The 15,887-nt window shown below is 42.2% G+C and overlaps 1 protein-coding gene across 2 annotated transcripts; it reads left to right on the top strand.

Annotated features, from left to right (window-relative positions):
* The first annotated feature begins 660 nt into the window (after positions 1–660).
* Positions 661–15,369, top strand: cramp1 (cramped chromatin regulator homolog 1). Of its 2 annotated transcripts, none has more exons than XM_023265365.3 (20): positions 661–775; positions 2,587–2,963; positions 4,835–5,037; positions 5,141–5,294; positions 5,769–5,852; positions 6,045–6,093; positions 6,550–6,635; positions 7,303–7,426; positions 7,992–8,073; positions 8,285–9,232; positions 9,618–9,795; positions 10,228–10,400; positions 10,492–10,566; positions 10,710–10,791; positions 11,002–11,112; positions 11,429–11,586; positions 12,640–12,826; positions 13,173–13,340; positions 13,798–13,943; positions 14,896–15,369. In XM_023265365.3, exons 1-20 carry the CDS (start codon positions 750–752, stop codon positions 15,007–15,009), a joined length of 3,525 nt encoding a protein of 1,174 aa, XP_023121133.2. In that variant the 5' UTR covers positions 661–749; the 3' UTR covers positions 15,010–15,369. The 2 variants fall into 2 exon arrangements, with proteins under 2 accessions (XP_023121133.2, XP_023121132.2); XM_023265364.3 differs by lacking the exon at positions 661–775 and adding an exon at positions 2,046–2,204.
* Positions 15,370–15,887: the final 518 nt, after the last annotated feature.

Below are 15,887 nucleotides of genomic sequence, written 5' to 3'. Positions count from 1 at the left end.
CTGCCCAAGAGCATTCAAACAATCGCACCCGAGCACCTACCGCCATATGGGGCGCTTGTTTTAAATCTCTGTGCTCAGCCAGGACAAAAACAATATGGGCTGCGTCTGCGGTAACAACTCAAGTAAAAAGCACATACTGCTGAATCATACCCCTCTTCTGCCATATTACCTTTGTTTCTCCACCACACGTTACAAACATAGTTGTAGTTTTTGCTTTGCTCCCTCTCCTAAGTATCAATTTCTAATCCCATTGAGCCGGTTGATTTCTCAGCAAACGCCTTTGTAAATTCAAGCGCACCTACAGAGTTCCGCCTGTTGATTTGATCTTCAAAATGTCAATCATTTTCTGGGCGGAACTTATTTTTTATAGTGTCAGCAGCCTTCGTTGAGGATATCCCAATTTTTTTGAAATAGCGTAAGATTACTAAAAATAAAAAGCTAGATTATAAAGGACTCAAGATGACTTTAAAGTTTTAAAGTACTTATCGGAAAACTTTAAAGGGCATGACAGGAAGAGAAACACAATTGGTCCTCTGTGGAGCCTCGTCCTCTAACTATTAGCGGAGCTTTCTGTCAATCAAATTTCAACGGCTGTCCTCGTGGATTTCTACCCAATCACAGGCTTTGTTTTCGAGTTGTAGTGGGCGTGTCTAAGCGCGTGGACATTCGATCTGCAGGAACTGTCATCGGTAGCAACAAGCTGGAGGTCTGCCGTCAGCTAGCAATGCTAGCCCGTGATTCGGCTGGGAATGCTACCAACAAGCTTCCACTTCAGGTAATTTCAAAAGTGTTTTAGAGTTATCAACCTAATAAATTATTCGAAACTCTTCTTATAATAACCATTATGTTCGGAGCAGTTTTGGTACCGTTATGGCTTGTTTGACTGGTCTTAGCGTTAACGTTTGCTAGCCGACACAGCAGTCATGCTAGGTGCCACGGTAGGCATGGAGGGGATTCTTGTCTTCTTTTATGACAACTTACAACAAGAACTGAACAACTATCGGAACATAACTTAAACTATTACAAAACTACACTTCTAAAGGATTAGTGACTTTCGGGTATGACACCTTACCCGTTGTGGGAGTACTAAAACCACCACCGGGCTACTTGCACTGTAACATCGAAGGGAGAATTAGTACTGTAATTCTGTGGAAAACCGTTAGATTTAAATGTGCTGCTACGAGAATCTAGATCATCATCAAGTCACTCTAAACCAATGTTTTGACACCGAGTGCATTAAATTGTAGTCACATATATCTGTTAACATTACAATTATTTCAAAATCCCAAAGAACGCAAGTTAACGTTGAACAACTTAACTAGTAGTTTCAGGTTCCCACAGCTACTAGTTATTATATTATAAATCTGATTGATTTTGCATGAGAGGCTTTTAGATGGTAGAGATAAGGGATTTAAATGCTGTGTCGGAATTTAGAAAGAGGTGAAATTCCTTGTCATTTTCAGACTCAAGCTACTCATGTCTAATTAATCTTCCTTTGTGTAGCTTTCTACTGCTGTCATCCCTCTGCACTGCCCTCCTCCTGATTATTCAGAAATGCATAAATCAGAAGACAACAGTAGAGAACATGCAGTGATATTGGCTCGGTGGTGTTAATACATTTTATCACAGTTTTACTGAAGTGATACCCCTTTTTTCTTCCTGTCTACAGCACACACAAAGCCAGGTCCTGGTATTGACGCATTATTACTAATATTTATGAGGCCATGGTAATGCTAACAGATCGTAGAAGTGTTGTGCAAATGCCTTAAAACTGCAGTATGTGTATGAAATAATTTCGTTTGCAGACATAATTTCTGCAGGCGATGGTGACGTAGTGTCAAGCGAAGTCCACTTGCACACAGGTTAATAAAACTCTGTCTACCAATTCAAATGACTAAACCGACACAAGCTCCTGTACAAAAAATTTCCCTATCGCTTGCAGCAAATATCTCACATTTTAGCATCGGTTTACTAGTTTTATTTCTTGTTTCAAAGAAGCATTGAGTAATGTTGTTGCTGATAGAAAACAGTTCAACTGCGCAGAGTTCAGCTCAGTCGTAGCAGGAGCAAGGAGAGGGCAGAAAGCGAAGAGATCGGTCTCGGCTTTATTATGCTCAATTTGATCAATAATTGCCAATATAACCGGTCGGACCCATGGTGAAGAGAAAGAAGACATCGCCCACTACCGAAGAGCACGAAAATGGGTAAATTTATATGTGAAATAAACACTTTATTTAGAGGTCGAACGCACCGAGGGGTTTTCGTTGTCGTTTCTGCACGGCGCTAAACTGAAAAGCGCTCGCATTTGAATTTAGTTTAAATTATACCGTTAATATTGGCCGTTAGAGGCGAAAGACAGTCGGTAAAACATCGTCGCCACTTGCTGAACTGTTTTAATTGTTGGAAATAATTATTCTAAAGACGTTAAATGCATATATTTGGTGTTGTTTTGACGGGACTGGAGAGGGGATTTGAAACAAACAGCGGCGGCCATGTTGAGAGACAGTGAACGTCGTCTTTAGAAGTTAATTTTGCCCACCGCTTTGCTCGTAATGTGACAAATTTTGTGTGAATGTGCTTTGACAGCATGACACCGGGATCCAGGGAGGGGATCGGTGTCGATGGGAGGAGGAATCCGTCCAGAAAGCCCGAAGGTTGCGACGAGGAGGAGAGCGGAGAGCAGGCGAGCGAGGAGCGCAATACAAAGGGAGACGACGGAGTGGAAATTCTTAATCCATCAGCCGCGGGTCTCAGCCCCGGTTCAGCCCCGGTTCCCCCCGTGTCTCCGCCGAACCGAACCGGGCTAGGCTCGACCCAGCAGACCCACACCTCAGCGGAGCCCGCCCCTCCGTGTCACGACCAGCATCATTTTCTCCGATCCAGCGTTCGACCTCCGAGCAAACGGATACGGAAGGATTCAATCGGCTCGACCATCAATGGACATGGCGGGGCAAAATCGAAAGGTACCGTGATTGACCAGCCCAGATCAGTGTGTGTGGAAGGTGGAATTAGCAGGGTGTCTGCTCTCAGTTTTTCTTGTCACCATGTTTGTAATTTGTCATCTGTGGTGGCTAAACTGACGCCGTTTTTGTTCCTGTATATCCCCCTGTGGGCCACTGGCTGGGCTGTACAATTCTGGCTGATCCAACTTACAACACCATCCTGGGAAGCACTTCTGAGTAAAAGAGGAGAGGCCAGATCTTATATTTCAATTAGGATGCCACTTTTCTATTTTTCAATCACAGTTTTTTAGTAAACTTGCCACAACGGCCAGTAAAATCAGCTAGGTGTAGGAGTAATGGATCACAGGTTTAACACTTAAATATCCATAAGGAAGCCACATTAAGATATTTGTATTTTTGTTTTTTACTAAAGTGATCTGAATGTCTAATTATATATTATTCAACCTGTTAACTATTTCAAATTTTTTTAAACCTGTCAAAATTGTAAATGTGTTTAAACTTTATCACAACAAACACTAAAATAGAATTAATATAGTCTAGCGGACTCTCCACAGTTAATAATTTAATTTGCCAGAGCACTTATTATTAGTTCTGGTGGCTTGCTGGTTTACTTTCGCAATTAATTTGCTGATGCGCTGTGCTGTGGTCACTTGCAGTGTGAACAGTATCTGCTGAAGCCTGCAGGAGATCCCACTGGTGAATTGACATAGTAATACTGAATGTCCAAGCAATGAACAAAAGCTAGAAATGACTTAATGCTTGCAGGCTTTGCTGACTTTTAAACACACCAAAGGATTGCCATGTGGATTACTAATCACAAATAATCTATTTAAAAGCTTTCTTGTGTCAGTCTATCTGTACAAATGAGGCATCACCTCCTGGGTGTCCAAACCACAAATCCCACAAGAGGCAAACAATTCGGTAGCAGGATAATTAATATTTATATGGTTTAAACTTACAGTGAGATCGCTGTTCATTTGAGAGCATGTTATTGACAAGCTGCCCATAAGAAACATGTCTTCTTTCTGAAGATTTTTCTTTTTCTCCTCAGGTGCAGATAAAATTATTATAGATGTGGTTCAGGGTGTTATCACTGCTTTTCAACTGCAGTTTGTCAGTTTTTCAGGTCTTGAAAATATCTTCATAAATTAGTTTAATCAGACAGAAATAAACACTTGCAGTTTACTTCTTTCTGCTCTGACAGGCATGACTGGTGGATTTCTTGTGTTGCTTTTGGAAAAGTGGCTGATTATTTCATAAAATATATTTAGATTGCCCCAAGTTTTGACCACTTGACCAAGAAAGCCCTACTTATTTTGATATGATGCTATATTGGTATGCATCTGTTTTGAAGAGACACATCTAGGTTAGTGCTTTTGAGGACACATTTGCTTTTGTAAATCAACACCCATTAAGGCTTGAAATACTGTTTCCTTAACATAGCGCAGGGCTGCAGCAGTAATTGCCTAGGTGTTTGTGTTAATGCCTCCTGGCATTGTGCTCTGTGCTGGCCCAAACTTGGCCAGTGGAGCCCACCACGGGTTGGTTTTGGATCCGTGTACTGTGGACCTGGCCATAGGGACTGATTGCTTTTCCTGCCTCCTTGCCAGAGCTGAACCACAGAGAGGGAAGCTCTGCAGATTGTGCACTGTAATGGCAGTAGGTGGCTTTGTGTGCATGTATTTTAACATCTTCCAAACCACACATGCAGGACAACAGTGTATTTTATTCCCATGCTATGCAAAACAGCCAGCATGGTCAAGCAAAATATTCTGCTCAATCCTTGCGTTTTTACTCTGATATTTAGGTTGTGCCTTTCCTCTGAATCCTCCATAACTGATGGATTTGTGTCTTCCATTTTTGTGTAACAGGGGCAGAGAATGGCTCTTCTTCCCAAGGGGCAGTGGGACAGTCGGGGTCACTGGCCAGCTCCACAGGGGGACTGTCAAAGGCCTCCAAGGGCCAAGGGTGTACTGAGAAGGAAGAACAAGCAGGTAACCAGAAGAGAGCCCGTCGGCAGTGGGAGTCTTGGAGCGCAGAGGATAAAAACAGCTTTTTCGAGGGGCTGTACGAGGTAAAGAGTGCAACCTAACTAACCCAACTTAAACCAAGTTAAAACGTTTCCATATGTATATCTCTTGATGTTTTATACTCACCTGTACTGCTGTTGCCTCCAGCATGGGAAGGATTTTGAGGCTATCCAGAACAACATTGCAATTAAGTACAAGAAAAGAGGCAAGCCAGCCAACATGGTGAAGAACAAGGAGCAGGTCCGCCACTTCTACTACCGCACCTGGCACAAGATCTCCAAACACATTGACTTTGCCAATGGTAAGCTGCCCTTTATCTTTGTCACCCAAACCAGGTGGAGCTTATAGTGTCTCAGTTAAATTTAGAGTGTATAAATGAATAAATCTTTGAAATTTAGGGACCCACATAGAGCATTTGTTCACAATAATAATGTCAGACCTTTACTGGCATCACATCTGAAAAGTCATGTTTATTGAAGTCCAGTAGCATCATAAGTGCCATCAAGTGATGTAGAACAACCTGTTGGAAATAAGACAAAGAAAACCAGTATGTATTCCAGGACTATTTTTTCATCAAATAGATCACAAATGTTTATGTAACATTTATTATACGGGGAGATTCTTTGCCAAAACACATGTTAATGTAGTTTACCAGATAAGCTTGAGCCTCTTTCCTCTACAAATAACCTTCAGTGTTATCTTTTTGTAGCATACACAGGACTCTTGAGTGACTAGTGACATAAGGGTTGTGACTTATGCTTCCTTTCCTTCTCAGTGTACTCCCGAGTGCTGAAGAAATCTTCTCAAGAGCTGTATGGTCTTATCTGCTATGCTGAGCTCCGCAAAAAAGTTGGAGGATGTAAGTGAAGGCTGTGCAAGTGTTTCAATGCATGTCTTTTTAAAAGCTGTTTGTACATGAGCGTTTTGCTGCTGTTAGTTTTGGACACAAGGGATGTGATTAAAGTCTGCATGAGACCAGTCTTGTGGGACTGTTGCCCCTCAGAGACGATGTCACAAACGGCTCTCTGGATTTGTGTTTTGTGTTTGACAGTAATGGATGATAAGAATGTGGCAAAGCTGAACGAGCTCATCCAGCAGGGGTAAGTTGATCGCAAAAGCATAGTTTACCGTTTTTGTTTTAAATAACGAAAAGGGCATGTTTGTACTTATTTCATGTACTGTATCATATCTGCTGAAACACAAATAAGCTATCACCCTTATTAAGAAAGACTGAACTAATCCGAGGTCATGATGACATGTTTCAAATACAAGGAAAGTGCATTAGCAGCTTGAACAAGTGGTAATTCTTCAAAATATTATGTACTAATGTATAATATGATATGCACAATATTTCATGGTATAATTCTACATAGTACGTGGCTGCTGTTTTATAAAATATTTCAAGTGTTCAACTTATTCTGTAAATCTACATTTATGTGAATGATTAGCTTACTTCCTCTTAAGAAAAAGAGCAATGGTGAAACTTCGTTGATTGATGGAAAGTTGGCCTTCAAAAATAGTAAAGTTTTTCACTATTGCTGTGTTTGTTTGACCAGGGCCACCACTGTGCGCTCTAAAGGGAGGAACCTACGGATCAAAGCCCCCATGTGCCGAGCACTGAAGAAACTTTGTGATCCAGACGGTGAGTCTGTGCATGCAGACACCTGACGTATAGCACATACAAAGCAACATAGACAAAGTAAACAAACATCATTGCTTAAAATACAAACCACATTGATGCTGCGGCATGGGGCTTGTGGGGGTGGGGTTTTTGGCAAAAACAATGGCACCGTGTGGGCTAGTGGCGTTTCCATGGTAACTCTGGGAATCAGAATGAGGAGGAGTAGCAGGAGGAAGACACAGGAGATGACTGTTGTGACCAGCTGTCATCAACCCCTCTGTTCAGTACCATCCACAGTTAGTTAAAAAAAAAAAAAAAGCTTCAGTCAAGTGTAGAACGTATTGGTCCCATCGCTCTCATTGTTGTGTCTACATCTTGGAAAAGGGACTCATCCTGACCTGTTCTGTCTGCTCTCCAGTGTCATCGAGTTTGATGACTGTTTTTCATTGTGTGCTAGTTAATTGAGCATGGAAGTGTGCGACACACTATTCTAAACTTAATAGCAAATGTACTGACAACTCCACTGTTCTGTTCATGTAGTGCTTTTGTGGCCTTTCACTGAATACTGTCACAAAACTCCTCTGACTGGCCGTCTGCTCTTGCTCTTCAAAAACACATGACCTTGTGTCTGAAGAGAGCTTTGTTGGCAGCTCCCATTCAGTAATGGTGTATCTTCATGTTCCTGCAGGAGCGAGTGACGAAGAGGACCAGAAACCAGTGCGTCTACCCCTGAAGGTGGCAATGGAGCTCCAGCCACGCAGCAACCACTCCTGGGCCCGCGTTCAGAGTCTAGCGCACAACCCTCGCCTCAGGTCAGGCATTGCAGTCTAATCTCCAAGGGCTGCTGATTACTTCTGCTTCCCATGTCTTGGAATCACAGACATACACTTCCTTACAAACCATGAACATTTTGTCCACTTTTGTTGTTTTCAAGTTGCAACACTGCTACAAGAAGTAACTGATTTTAACATTTCGGGTTGCTTTTCAGTTCAACATTTTGTAATGTAAGAACAGACAAATGCACGTTTTCTTAAAATGTTAAAAATTTCCAACAGTAAAGCAGTATCGCAATACTCTGTGGCAAATGCAACACTTTTTAAAAGATTTTCTGCATTAAAGCATCACTAAGCACTTGGGAAATTATGCTTGCTTGCAAGTGTTTTATCAAATATAACTGAAAACTGTGCTTTGGAAAATAGTTATCAATACTATTAAGTATGTATGCTCAGATCCACTAGTAAATATATATTTACTCAGTCATTTAGTAAGTGTGAAACCTAAAAGCACTGTTTATGCCAGGAGTGTTAGGACCATTAGTGTTCTGTCGCTTGTGAATCAACAGTTATCAGTAAACTTTTTTTGTCTTTTCTAACACAGGATGGTGGTGGAGCTCCACAGGAAAGTCTCCAGCCTCATTGAATATCTGAAACAGAAGTGGGCATACCACGACCAGCGGATTGTATCCTTGAAAACACATTGTTTGTTTGAAAGCTTGGCTGGTAACAGCATATGTTATCCTGCCTCTTAGAAATATTGGCATGTTTCACAGTACAATTTTTTTTCCCTCTTTGGTGTGTGGATTACAGCAGCTGTATACACTTCAGATGCATTTTTGAGGGATGTATCTGTTTCTGTCAGTTGTGTTCTAGTTCTTAACAGTGATGCTTCAGCTTAAGAGTCTCATGGAGAGGGAGGCGCTCGAGGGCAGCCAGTGCAGCACAGCCTCTCCCAGCAAAACACGGCAAGAGGAGCTCTTTCTTTTTCCAGCTGAGAGCAGCACCTTGACCACGCTGCCTGGTGTGGCACGTGTAGTTCACTCCAAGGCCTCCTGCACTGTACACTGGTTAGAGAGTGGCAAGAACCGGCCTAATGCCAAGGAACTGCCTGCTGCTCAGATCCTAGGCATCCACACAGCTCCACCACCTCGAACTGGCAGCAAATCTGGACGGGGAATTACTGCTGTTGCTGGTGCTTCAGCGACTGTCTCGGGTGACACTCGTCGGACTGAAACCCCTAACCTTGAACCATCCCCAGATAGTTCTACAAAGGTAGAGGAGAAGAGACCTCTCTCTTCTCTTTCTGTGACTCTTTCATCTCAGCAGACTGTAGCGCTCAGAGATGAGGGAAATGGGACAGTATCTTTTGAGGCAGGTAAGACCTGCTCTGTTGAGGAGGTCACTGGTGGCTTCGCAGTGACCAAAAGCACGGACAAGTTGTGTGGTGTTGTCGAGAGCTCATCGGAGCAGTGCCAAGAAGAGCAAAATACCAGCACCTCTTCCCCAGAGGTGAACCAGGCTCCTACAGCCAAACTAGTGACTGGCTCAGAGGACGTTGTGTTGCAAGGCTCGGCACCAGCAGCCAAAGAACGGACTGTTGAGCAGATCAGAGAGGAGGGCTGGAGTGCTCGGGACGCTGAGAATGTCACCCTGGCTGAGCTCTACCTAATGTTTGGGAAGCCAGGAAAGCTGCAGCTGGAATATGAGTGGCTTCCAGCTGCAGTTTCTCCCAGCAACCAAGAAAATGGACAAGCCTTGGTACAGCCCAAGTCCAACAGGACGAACCGAGTTTTGCGCTGCCTGCTCAAGCTGGTTGCAACTGAGGTCAATCCTAAACCTTTGGTAAGAATTAACTTTTTTTTATTCCCAGTCTTGTTGTCAGATACTCATTTTAACTTTCAAAACAAAATGTCTGTCGGGATGTTTTTGTGCAGTTTTATTACAAATCAGTTTAATGTGCGAATAGGGTCTTTAATAAGTCGATATAGTGTGACAGCAATATTAAGGGTTTATGTTCCTGTGTTCACCAAATTCCATTTTTTAGTGCACTCATCCACATGAAGTCCTCCTTAGAAAGATCAGGTTTAGATTGGTTCAAAACATGCTGATTTCCATTATAGGAACTGGCTGTGAACTGTGCCCTCCATGCTTCTTTTTAACCAGTAGTGAGAGCGTTATTTAGAAATGTACATAAAGAGTGAAAGCTGTCTTGTGTCTTCCCCATCAGGCTCCAGAGCTCTGCTCCACAGCCACATCACCTCTTAAGACCAATCAAGAGGAGCAAAACCAGGCAGTCACACCTCCAGGAAAGGGTCCTGTAGCAGGTGTTCGCAGCCCTAGCTGTGGGCGGCAGCAGGCTTCTGTCCGAGTGGCCAGGTTACACCTGCCAAATGCTGGAGCCTCAGGTATTTGTGGCTTTCTTTTGCATTTTCTGAGGCTGCTACTACTGTCACGCAATGTGCTGTCATATTCACTGTAGAGACCGACAAAATTAAGTTTGGATTTAACTAAATTTTAAATCTTTCAATTGCCACAGACTGTTAGGACACATATATAATGAATCATAAATTACATCCCATATAACAACTTTGATTTTACTGATGTGGATTTGATTGGGATTTAAGTACTATTTATACTGATGGTGCTGTAGTCGTTTATTTGTTTGACTGGGAAGTAATGATGTACTTACAATTTTTCCTGCTATATAGGTGATTGTTTAAATAATTTGTGTGTAGTGTAGGCGTTGAACTGTGGTTCAATGGCCTTAAAAATTATTCAGCTCAGTTCAAATATCTGCCCTCCTCACATGGCATCTTACCTGTTCTTTCACTCCTTAGGTGGGCGCAACCTTCCACGCTCTCTGCTGGGCTCGACTGCGGGCTGCGAGTCAGAAGGTGGAGTGTTCGCAGTTCCCACCACACTGCCCCCCAACAGCTCACGTCACAACAGAATGTTTTCCCCCAACAAGGAGGCTGAGCTTGCCTTCAGACAGCAGCTTGACTCTATCAGTGTAAGACAGAACAACGCTTTGTTTTTACACCAAACTGATGCATCATTCACATAGCTATGCGCCAATGTTAATATTAATTTTTTCCTGACAGATGCAGTCCGATCTTTTCCTTTCTAGACAGAGAAAACCTCGCAACAGACAACTTCGGAAGCCACTTGTAGTTCAGGTAAGAGAAGAACACCAGGTTGTTTTACTTTATCCACTGTTCGTATTAAAGTGAGCACCATCTCGATTGCTTTGTTCAGATGGTTAAAAGACTGTTTTGATTTAACTGTGCATTTAGTTCAGTTGCTTCTGTCTTGTTAACAGCGAACACTGCTGCCCAGAACTACAGGAGACACTCCTCAGCATGTCTGCTCCTTTTCCATCCTCTCCAATTCCTCTGCCACAGGTACGCTTCAGACATCATAATCAATCAGTACAACATGTTATCACATGAGGGTGTAACCATTTAGTGAACAGTATTCTGTTAAACTTTGGTTCTTAACAGTAGGCCCTTGAATGGACTTATTTAAGTGTTAGCTTTAATAAACATGATTTCTTTTTCTCAACAAGAACGCTGTTAATTGCTCACTCTTTCTCTTCCTGTTTTTTCCCCCAGGAACTGGATCTTTCCGGCCAATCCACACGCGACTTGCTCCTTCCTCCCGCCCTCTTCTGTCCAAAACTTCCTCTGCAGCGTCCAGCTCTGCAGTGACCAGCCAGCTCTCCAGTATGGACTGTCTTCTATTCTAATATAGTTGTCTGTTTCCTTAGAATGCTGTTAAATTCTACGTACTGAGTAAATAATGGTAAACCTTTCAGTTTGAATATTATTTTAACATTTTTTCTTATCCTCCAGTTATGATAAACAAAAACAGCATACATAGTTGTTCTTTAATATTTTGTCATATTATGTATGTTCATTTCAGTTGAAGAAGTTTGTTTTTTGGTAATTCTAGTCTCATTTACTGTTGATGCGCATCAAGTGTCTGCATACACACGTGTTACAAATCCCATGTGTTCCTAAACTGCTAATACTCTTTCAGGTGCCATTGACCTGGCAGCCAAGTCTGCAGGCATCATCCCTGGCAGTCCCTGCCGGGAGCTAGATTCTCCCACTGTTGATAACAGCACTCTGCTCACCACCACACCCACTGTTGATGCTGAACCAGACCCCCAACTCATCCAGGAAAATGCCCCAGAGGTCAGAAGCGCGCGCACACACACACACACACACACACACACACACACACATGCTAAATATTGTTGTGCATATCTACTTTAACAGTGGGCAATGTCTTTAGAGGCCACTCAGAGTAAGGTAATACTGCAAACCTTGACACTTTCATTAAAACTCTCCATCAACTGTTTATTTATTCCTGTATTTATTATACTAAAGCCTGGGTTTTATAGGTTTTTTTTTTTTGTTTGTTTATTATTTTTTTTGCATGCCAAAATATCTACACCAGATGATATGTGGAGTTTGAGAAAAGGTGCGAAACTGTTAGCAGAGGTAGAAAACTCAGCAAGATGAACTATTATAATGTAGTACTGTTAAAATTATGTCAGTGATGCTCCTGATTTTTTTTTTTAAAAAAAAAGAAATTGTTTACAGTTACCAGATTCTGTAAAAAACTTCAGCTTCCCTTGGCACAAGTAAAAAACCAAGACAGTTGTGAACAACAGCCACGTGACAAAAATGTAGAGACTTTTCAGCTGGACTACAGGCTGTGTTTACAGAGATAATAGAAGGCGAATATCAAGACAAATTAAAAATGTGAGTAGTAAAATATCTATATTGTGAAGAGCCACCATTGCATCCAGTATCGGTACTTGGAAAATTTTACATGTGTCCAGGTTTTTAGTATATTTGTTCTTTATCTAATTTTTTAAATGATTTATGGCATTATAACTTTGTCTTACTGCACATAAGAGATTTCTAAATTCTGTCTACTTCTAGCCATGGTTGCACTGTTTCCATAGAGCTGCGTGACTTTATATTACAGTCAAAAATGAGCCCACAGTGAGTCAAAGTATGACGGGAGCAAAAACGCCCCTAAACTACTTGGGGTTCAGAGGGTTGATTGTTAACTTTTTATTTATCTTACATGCAGCTCCTTGTGTATTCACTATCCTTTTTTGTATTGTATATTTGTCTGCAACTTATTGTTTTACACCCACTCTTCCAAACAAATTGCCCCTTATGGGATAACTAAAGTTGTTTGTATTGTATTGACTCAAGTTGATCTTTCCACAGAACGGTCTGCCTCCTCCGTCTCCTGGAGTGACTGGTGGTGGAGACTCACTCCTCTCTCCACCCAGCGTCGTCTCGCTCCTGGACATCTCTCTCCCAGGTCCCCCTGAAGAGGCTCTTGCCCCTGGAGAACCTCAAACACACATTAGTGACTCCATTATAGAGCTTGCCATCAACTCTACCCACTATGGTATGTGTATTTTTCACTCCCGCATGCAGGAATTTAATGTGAAGTACAAAATTTATTTCTGTGAAGCTGCCAAATTGCTTAAAGGAAAACTTGACTAACGAAACAGGAGATGGGCATCTTTCACTGTAGTGAAATTATACGTCTGCAGCAGAGATTGTTTACTGAAATTAAAAATGACAACAGCTAAGAGAAGTTTTCTAATCCCCAGTGACCGAGTTTGGTTTTGTGGTCTTATGAGAGGTTTGAAAGAGAAAAGAAAAGATGCTGAGATGCGACCAACGAAACCTCAGAGGCGTATTGAACATTGTGTATGCTGTCTAATTTCTGTTTCCTTGCTCTGCTGCAGGTGAGGAGGCTGCTCTCTCTCCAGCCAAGCTAGGCAACAGTGACGGCTCTAAACTGTTGACCTCGTCTCCGTCAGTCAGCCCGTCCAGAGGATGGATTCCATCGCCCAGCCACGACCCCCAGTGGTACCCCAGCGACTCATCTGACTCCACGTTAGGATGCCTCCTTTGTAAGTGCTTGTCTGTTTTGTTTTTTTCATCTGTTCATTATTCATTGTAGCTTTAGTTAAATCTACTGGTCACTCAGTTTCCAACGTTGATGCTAGAAATTAAACGTTAGGACTAAATCACAGAGTAATTTAAAAAAATGCCTCAGAGCTTATTGATACGATTGCTTTGCACAATAATAAAACCTTTAATCCTGAATGCTGACTGGCCTATTTCTACCTGTGCTGTTTGAAAATCAATGTGACTGTAGAACAGTGCACAGCAGCTTTGAATACATTCAAATAAAGGGCATTATTAATAGAAAACTCATACATGGTAGTCCGTGTATCTTCAAATTCATTCTATTAATAATACACAAATATACTGATACACCTTGAGACATCCTCTTGCAGTGATGGCTCATAATGGCACTGTGCTGTCCCTTCTATTCACTGTCTGTTTTTTTTTTTCCCCTTCCAGCCAGCATGGTGTCTCCTGATAAGGGCAGGCGGACCACCCTAACCCCCTCTGGCCCCTCCAGTGGCACAGCTTTGCTCGGTCCAAGCCTCCTGGACTGCAATTCTCATGATTCCTTTCAATCCCGTGGCCTTCATGATGTGGCAGAAGTGAGTCAGATCCTTTGCCATTTAGATATGAAAGTTAAAATAAATCTTGCACTGTCATCTGCGGATTTACAGGTTTTATCCAGTTTTTACTCCGTCAAGGAATGCGAAGGAGTTATGTGACGATCGGCATATGTTTGTTTGTAACATTACTCATAAACAGTAATCACAGATTTGGATGAAATATTATGGGAACGTCACAAATAACACAAGAACCACCTGATTAGATTTTGGCAGTGATTCAGCGTATAGTCTGGATCCACAGATTTGTTAAAAAATTTCTGTATCATTGCGAGATAGCGGCACGGTGTCACTGTAACTATGACAACAAATGATCGCCACATCAGCTGCCTGCTGACCATCACGATTGTGATCCTACTACAAATCGACCGCTGCGGAATTATCAGGACTCATCTGTTGGAAATCACATGACTGAGCAGCCTTGGCAAAGTACTCTGCTATTTGAGTGCTTTTCTTGTTTTTAAATTGTCATTGTGGGTGGTCTTAAAATTGCCAAAATTACCGAGATGTTAAACGTGCAGAATCACCTGGTTAGCTTAGTGCAGACATTCAGAATAGGGGGAAATGATTAGCCTGGCTAAAGTCTATCCACGGACACCTCTAAAGCCTTGTAATGAACATGTTACGTCTTTGTTTAACGTTCTTAAGAACTGAATTGTAGAACTGTCAGTTCCAATTTTATAAATCCCCGTGTTTACGTCCAGACCTGGCTGGGAGATGGACAGAATGAGTCAGCTGTTTCCCCCTGTCTATAAGCTAAGCTGAGCTGTAGCCTTATACTTAATGGTCGTATATGAGAGTATGAGTCCTCTTATCTAGTATACTTCCCAAAATATCAAACTGTTCCTGAGGAAGAAAGTGTTATCTTTGTTTCAGTTGTCTTTGCTGCTGTTCTGGCTGTTGTCACATAAAAAGCTCTTTGGTTGTGTTGCAGATGGACTCTCAGCTTGCGTGTATGATGAGCGAGAGCAGTGTGGACTACATCGCTCGCTTCAATGACCTGGCTCAGGAGCTGGCTGTAACCGAGCCCTCCATCCCACCTCCCTGAGGAAGAGAGGAACTGGCTCCACCGAGCCGCCGCCATCTGGAGGACAAGAGTCGCCGAGTGAGCGGAGATAGGAGAGGCTTCTCCTCTTTCTCTTTCCTTTTACTTCAGAGGGAAAGACGACTGTGGAGGATGACCTTCAAAGCCATCCCAGCCCTGTTTGTAAAAGTGCAATAATAACAGTGAACCGTGAGCATCGTTCAAAGGAAGTTTGAAACACGATGGTTTCACTGGACTGAACTGAACTAAGGTAAAATGCCCTTTAAAAAACAAACACTTTAGATAAAGAAATGCGTTTACAAAACACAACCTCATGTACAGGAAAATACTATGCCATATCTGAACAAAATATTTTCACCAATCTTTTATGTCTGTTCCTGCTCTGTGTGTGTATGAGTGTGTGTGTGTGTGTGTGTGTGTGTGTGTGTGTGTGTGTGTGTATATGCTCTCAGATCGACCCCCAAAATGTGTAAATCCGCCAAAATGTGCAGTTCAGATCCCACCTGGTGGTAAACTGCTGCCGGAGTGTGATTTTGAAAATAATGACCGCGAGAAAGAGGTTGGAAAAAGGTGAAAATACTTGCCGTTGTTAAGTTGCAAAAGTGGAGCACAACACAGTAGGGCAGGTTGAAGTAAAATCTTTCCTGCTGCCCTCCATTTCACGTGCTCTTCCTCTCTTATCAGTTCAGGTTTTATTGGTTGTATTTAGCCATGCGTGTTTGGAATCATTTCCTGCAGCCACGTACGTAACGGCAGCTCAATGGTTGACTCCACTTTTTGTGCTGAAATCACATTGGAATTTGCTAGTCGTGTGAAATTTTCATCACTTTTAAGGGATAGTAATAACAACTCAGAGGGCCTTTAAGTTGATATTTATTTTT

The sequence above is a fragment of the Amphiprion ocellaris genome, chromosome 19 (assembly GCF_022539595.1).
Source record: "Amphiprion ocellaris isolate individual 3 ecotype Okinawa chromosome 19, ASM2253959v1, whole genome shotgun sequence".
NCBI classification, from domain to species: Eukaryota; Metazoa; Chordata; class Actinopteri; family Pomacentridae; genus Amphiprion; species Amphiprion ocellaris.
Note: the sequence above shows the minus strand (reverse complement) of the source record. Positions and strands in the feature narration are given on the sequence as shown.

Excerpts from the sequence above, each read along its gene's own strand:
- cramp1 (XM_023265364.3), top strand. The coding sequence starts at position 2,155 with ATGGTGAAGAGAAAGAAGACATCGCCCACTACCGAAGAGCACGAAAAT. Across the intron at positions 5,295-5,768 it reads ACACATTGACTTTGCCAATG|TGTACTCCCGAGTGCTGAAG; the intron begins GTAAGCTGCCCT and ends TTTCCTTCTCAG. Across the intron at positions 10,567-10,709 it reads GGAAGCCACTTGTAGTTCAG|CGAACACTGCTGCCCAGAAC; the intron begins GTAAGAGAAGAA and ends TCTTGTTAACAG.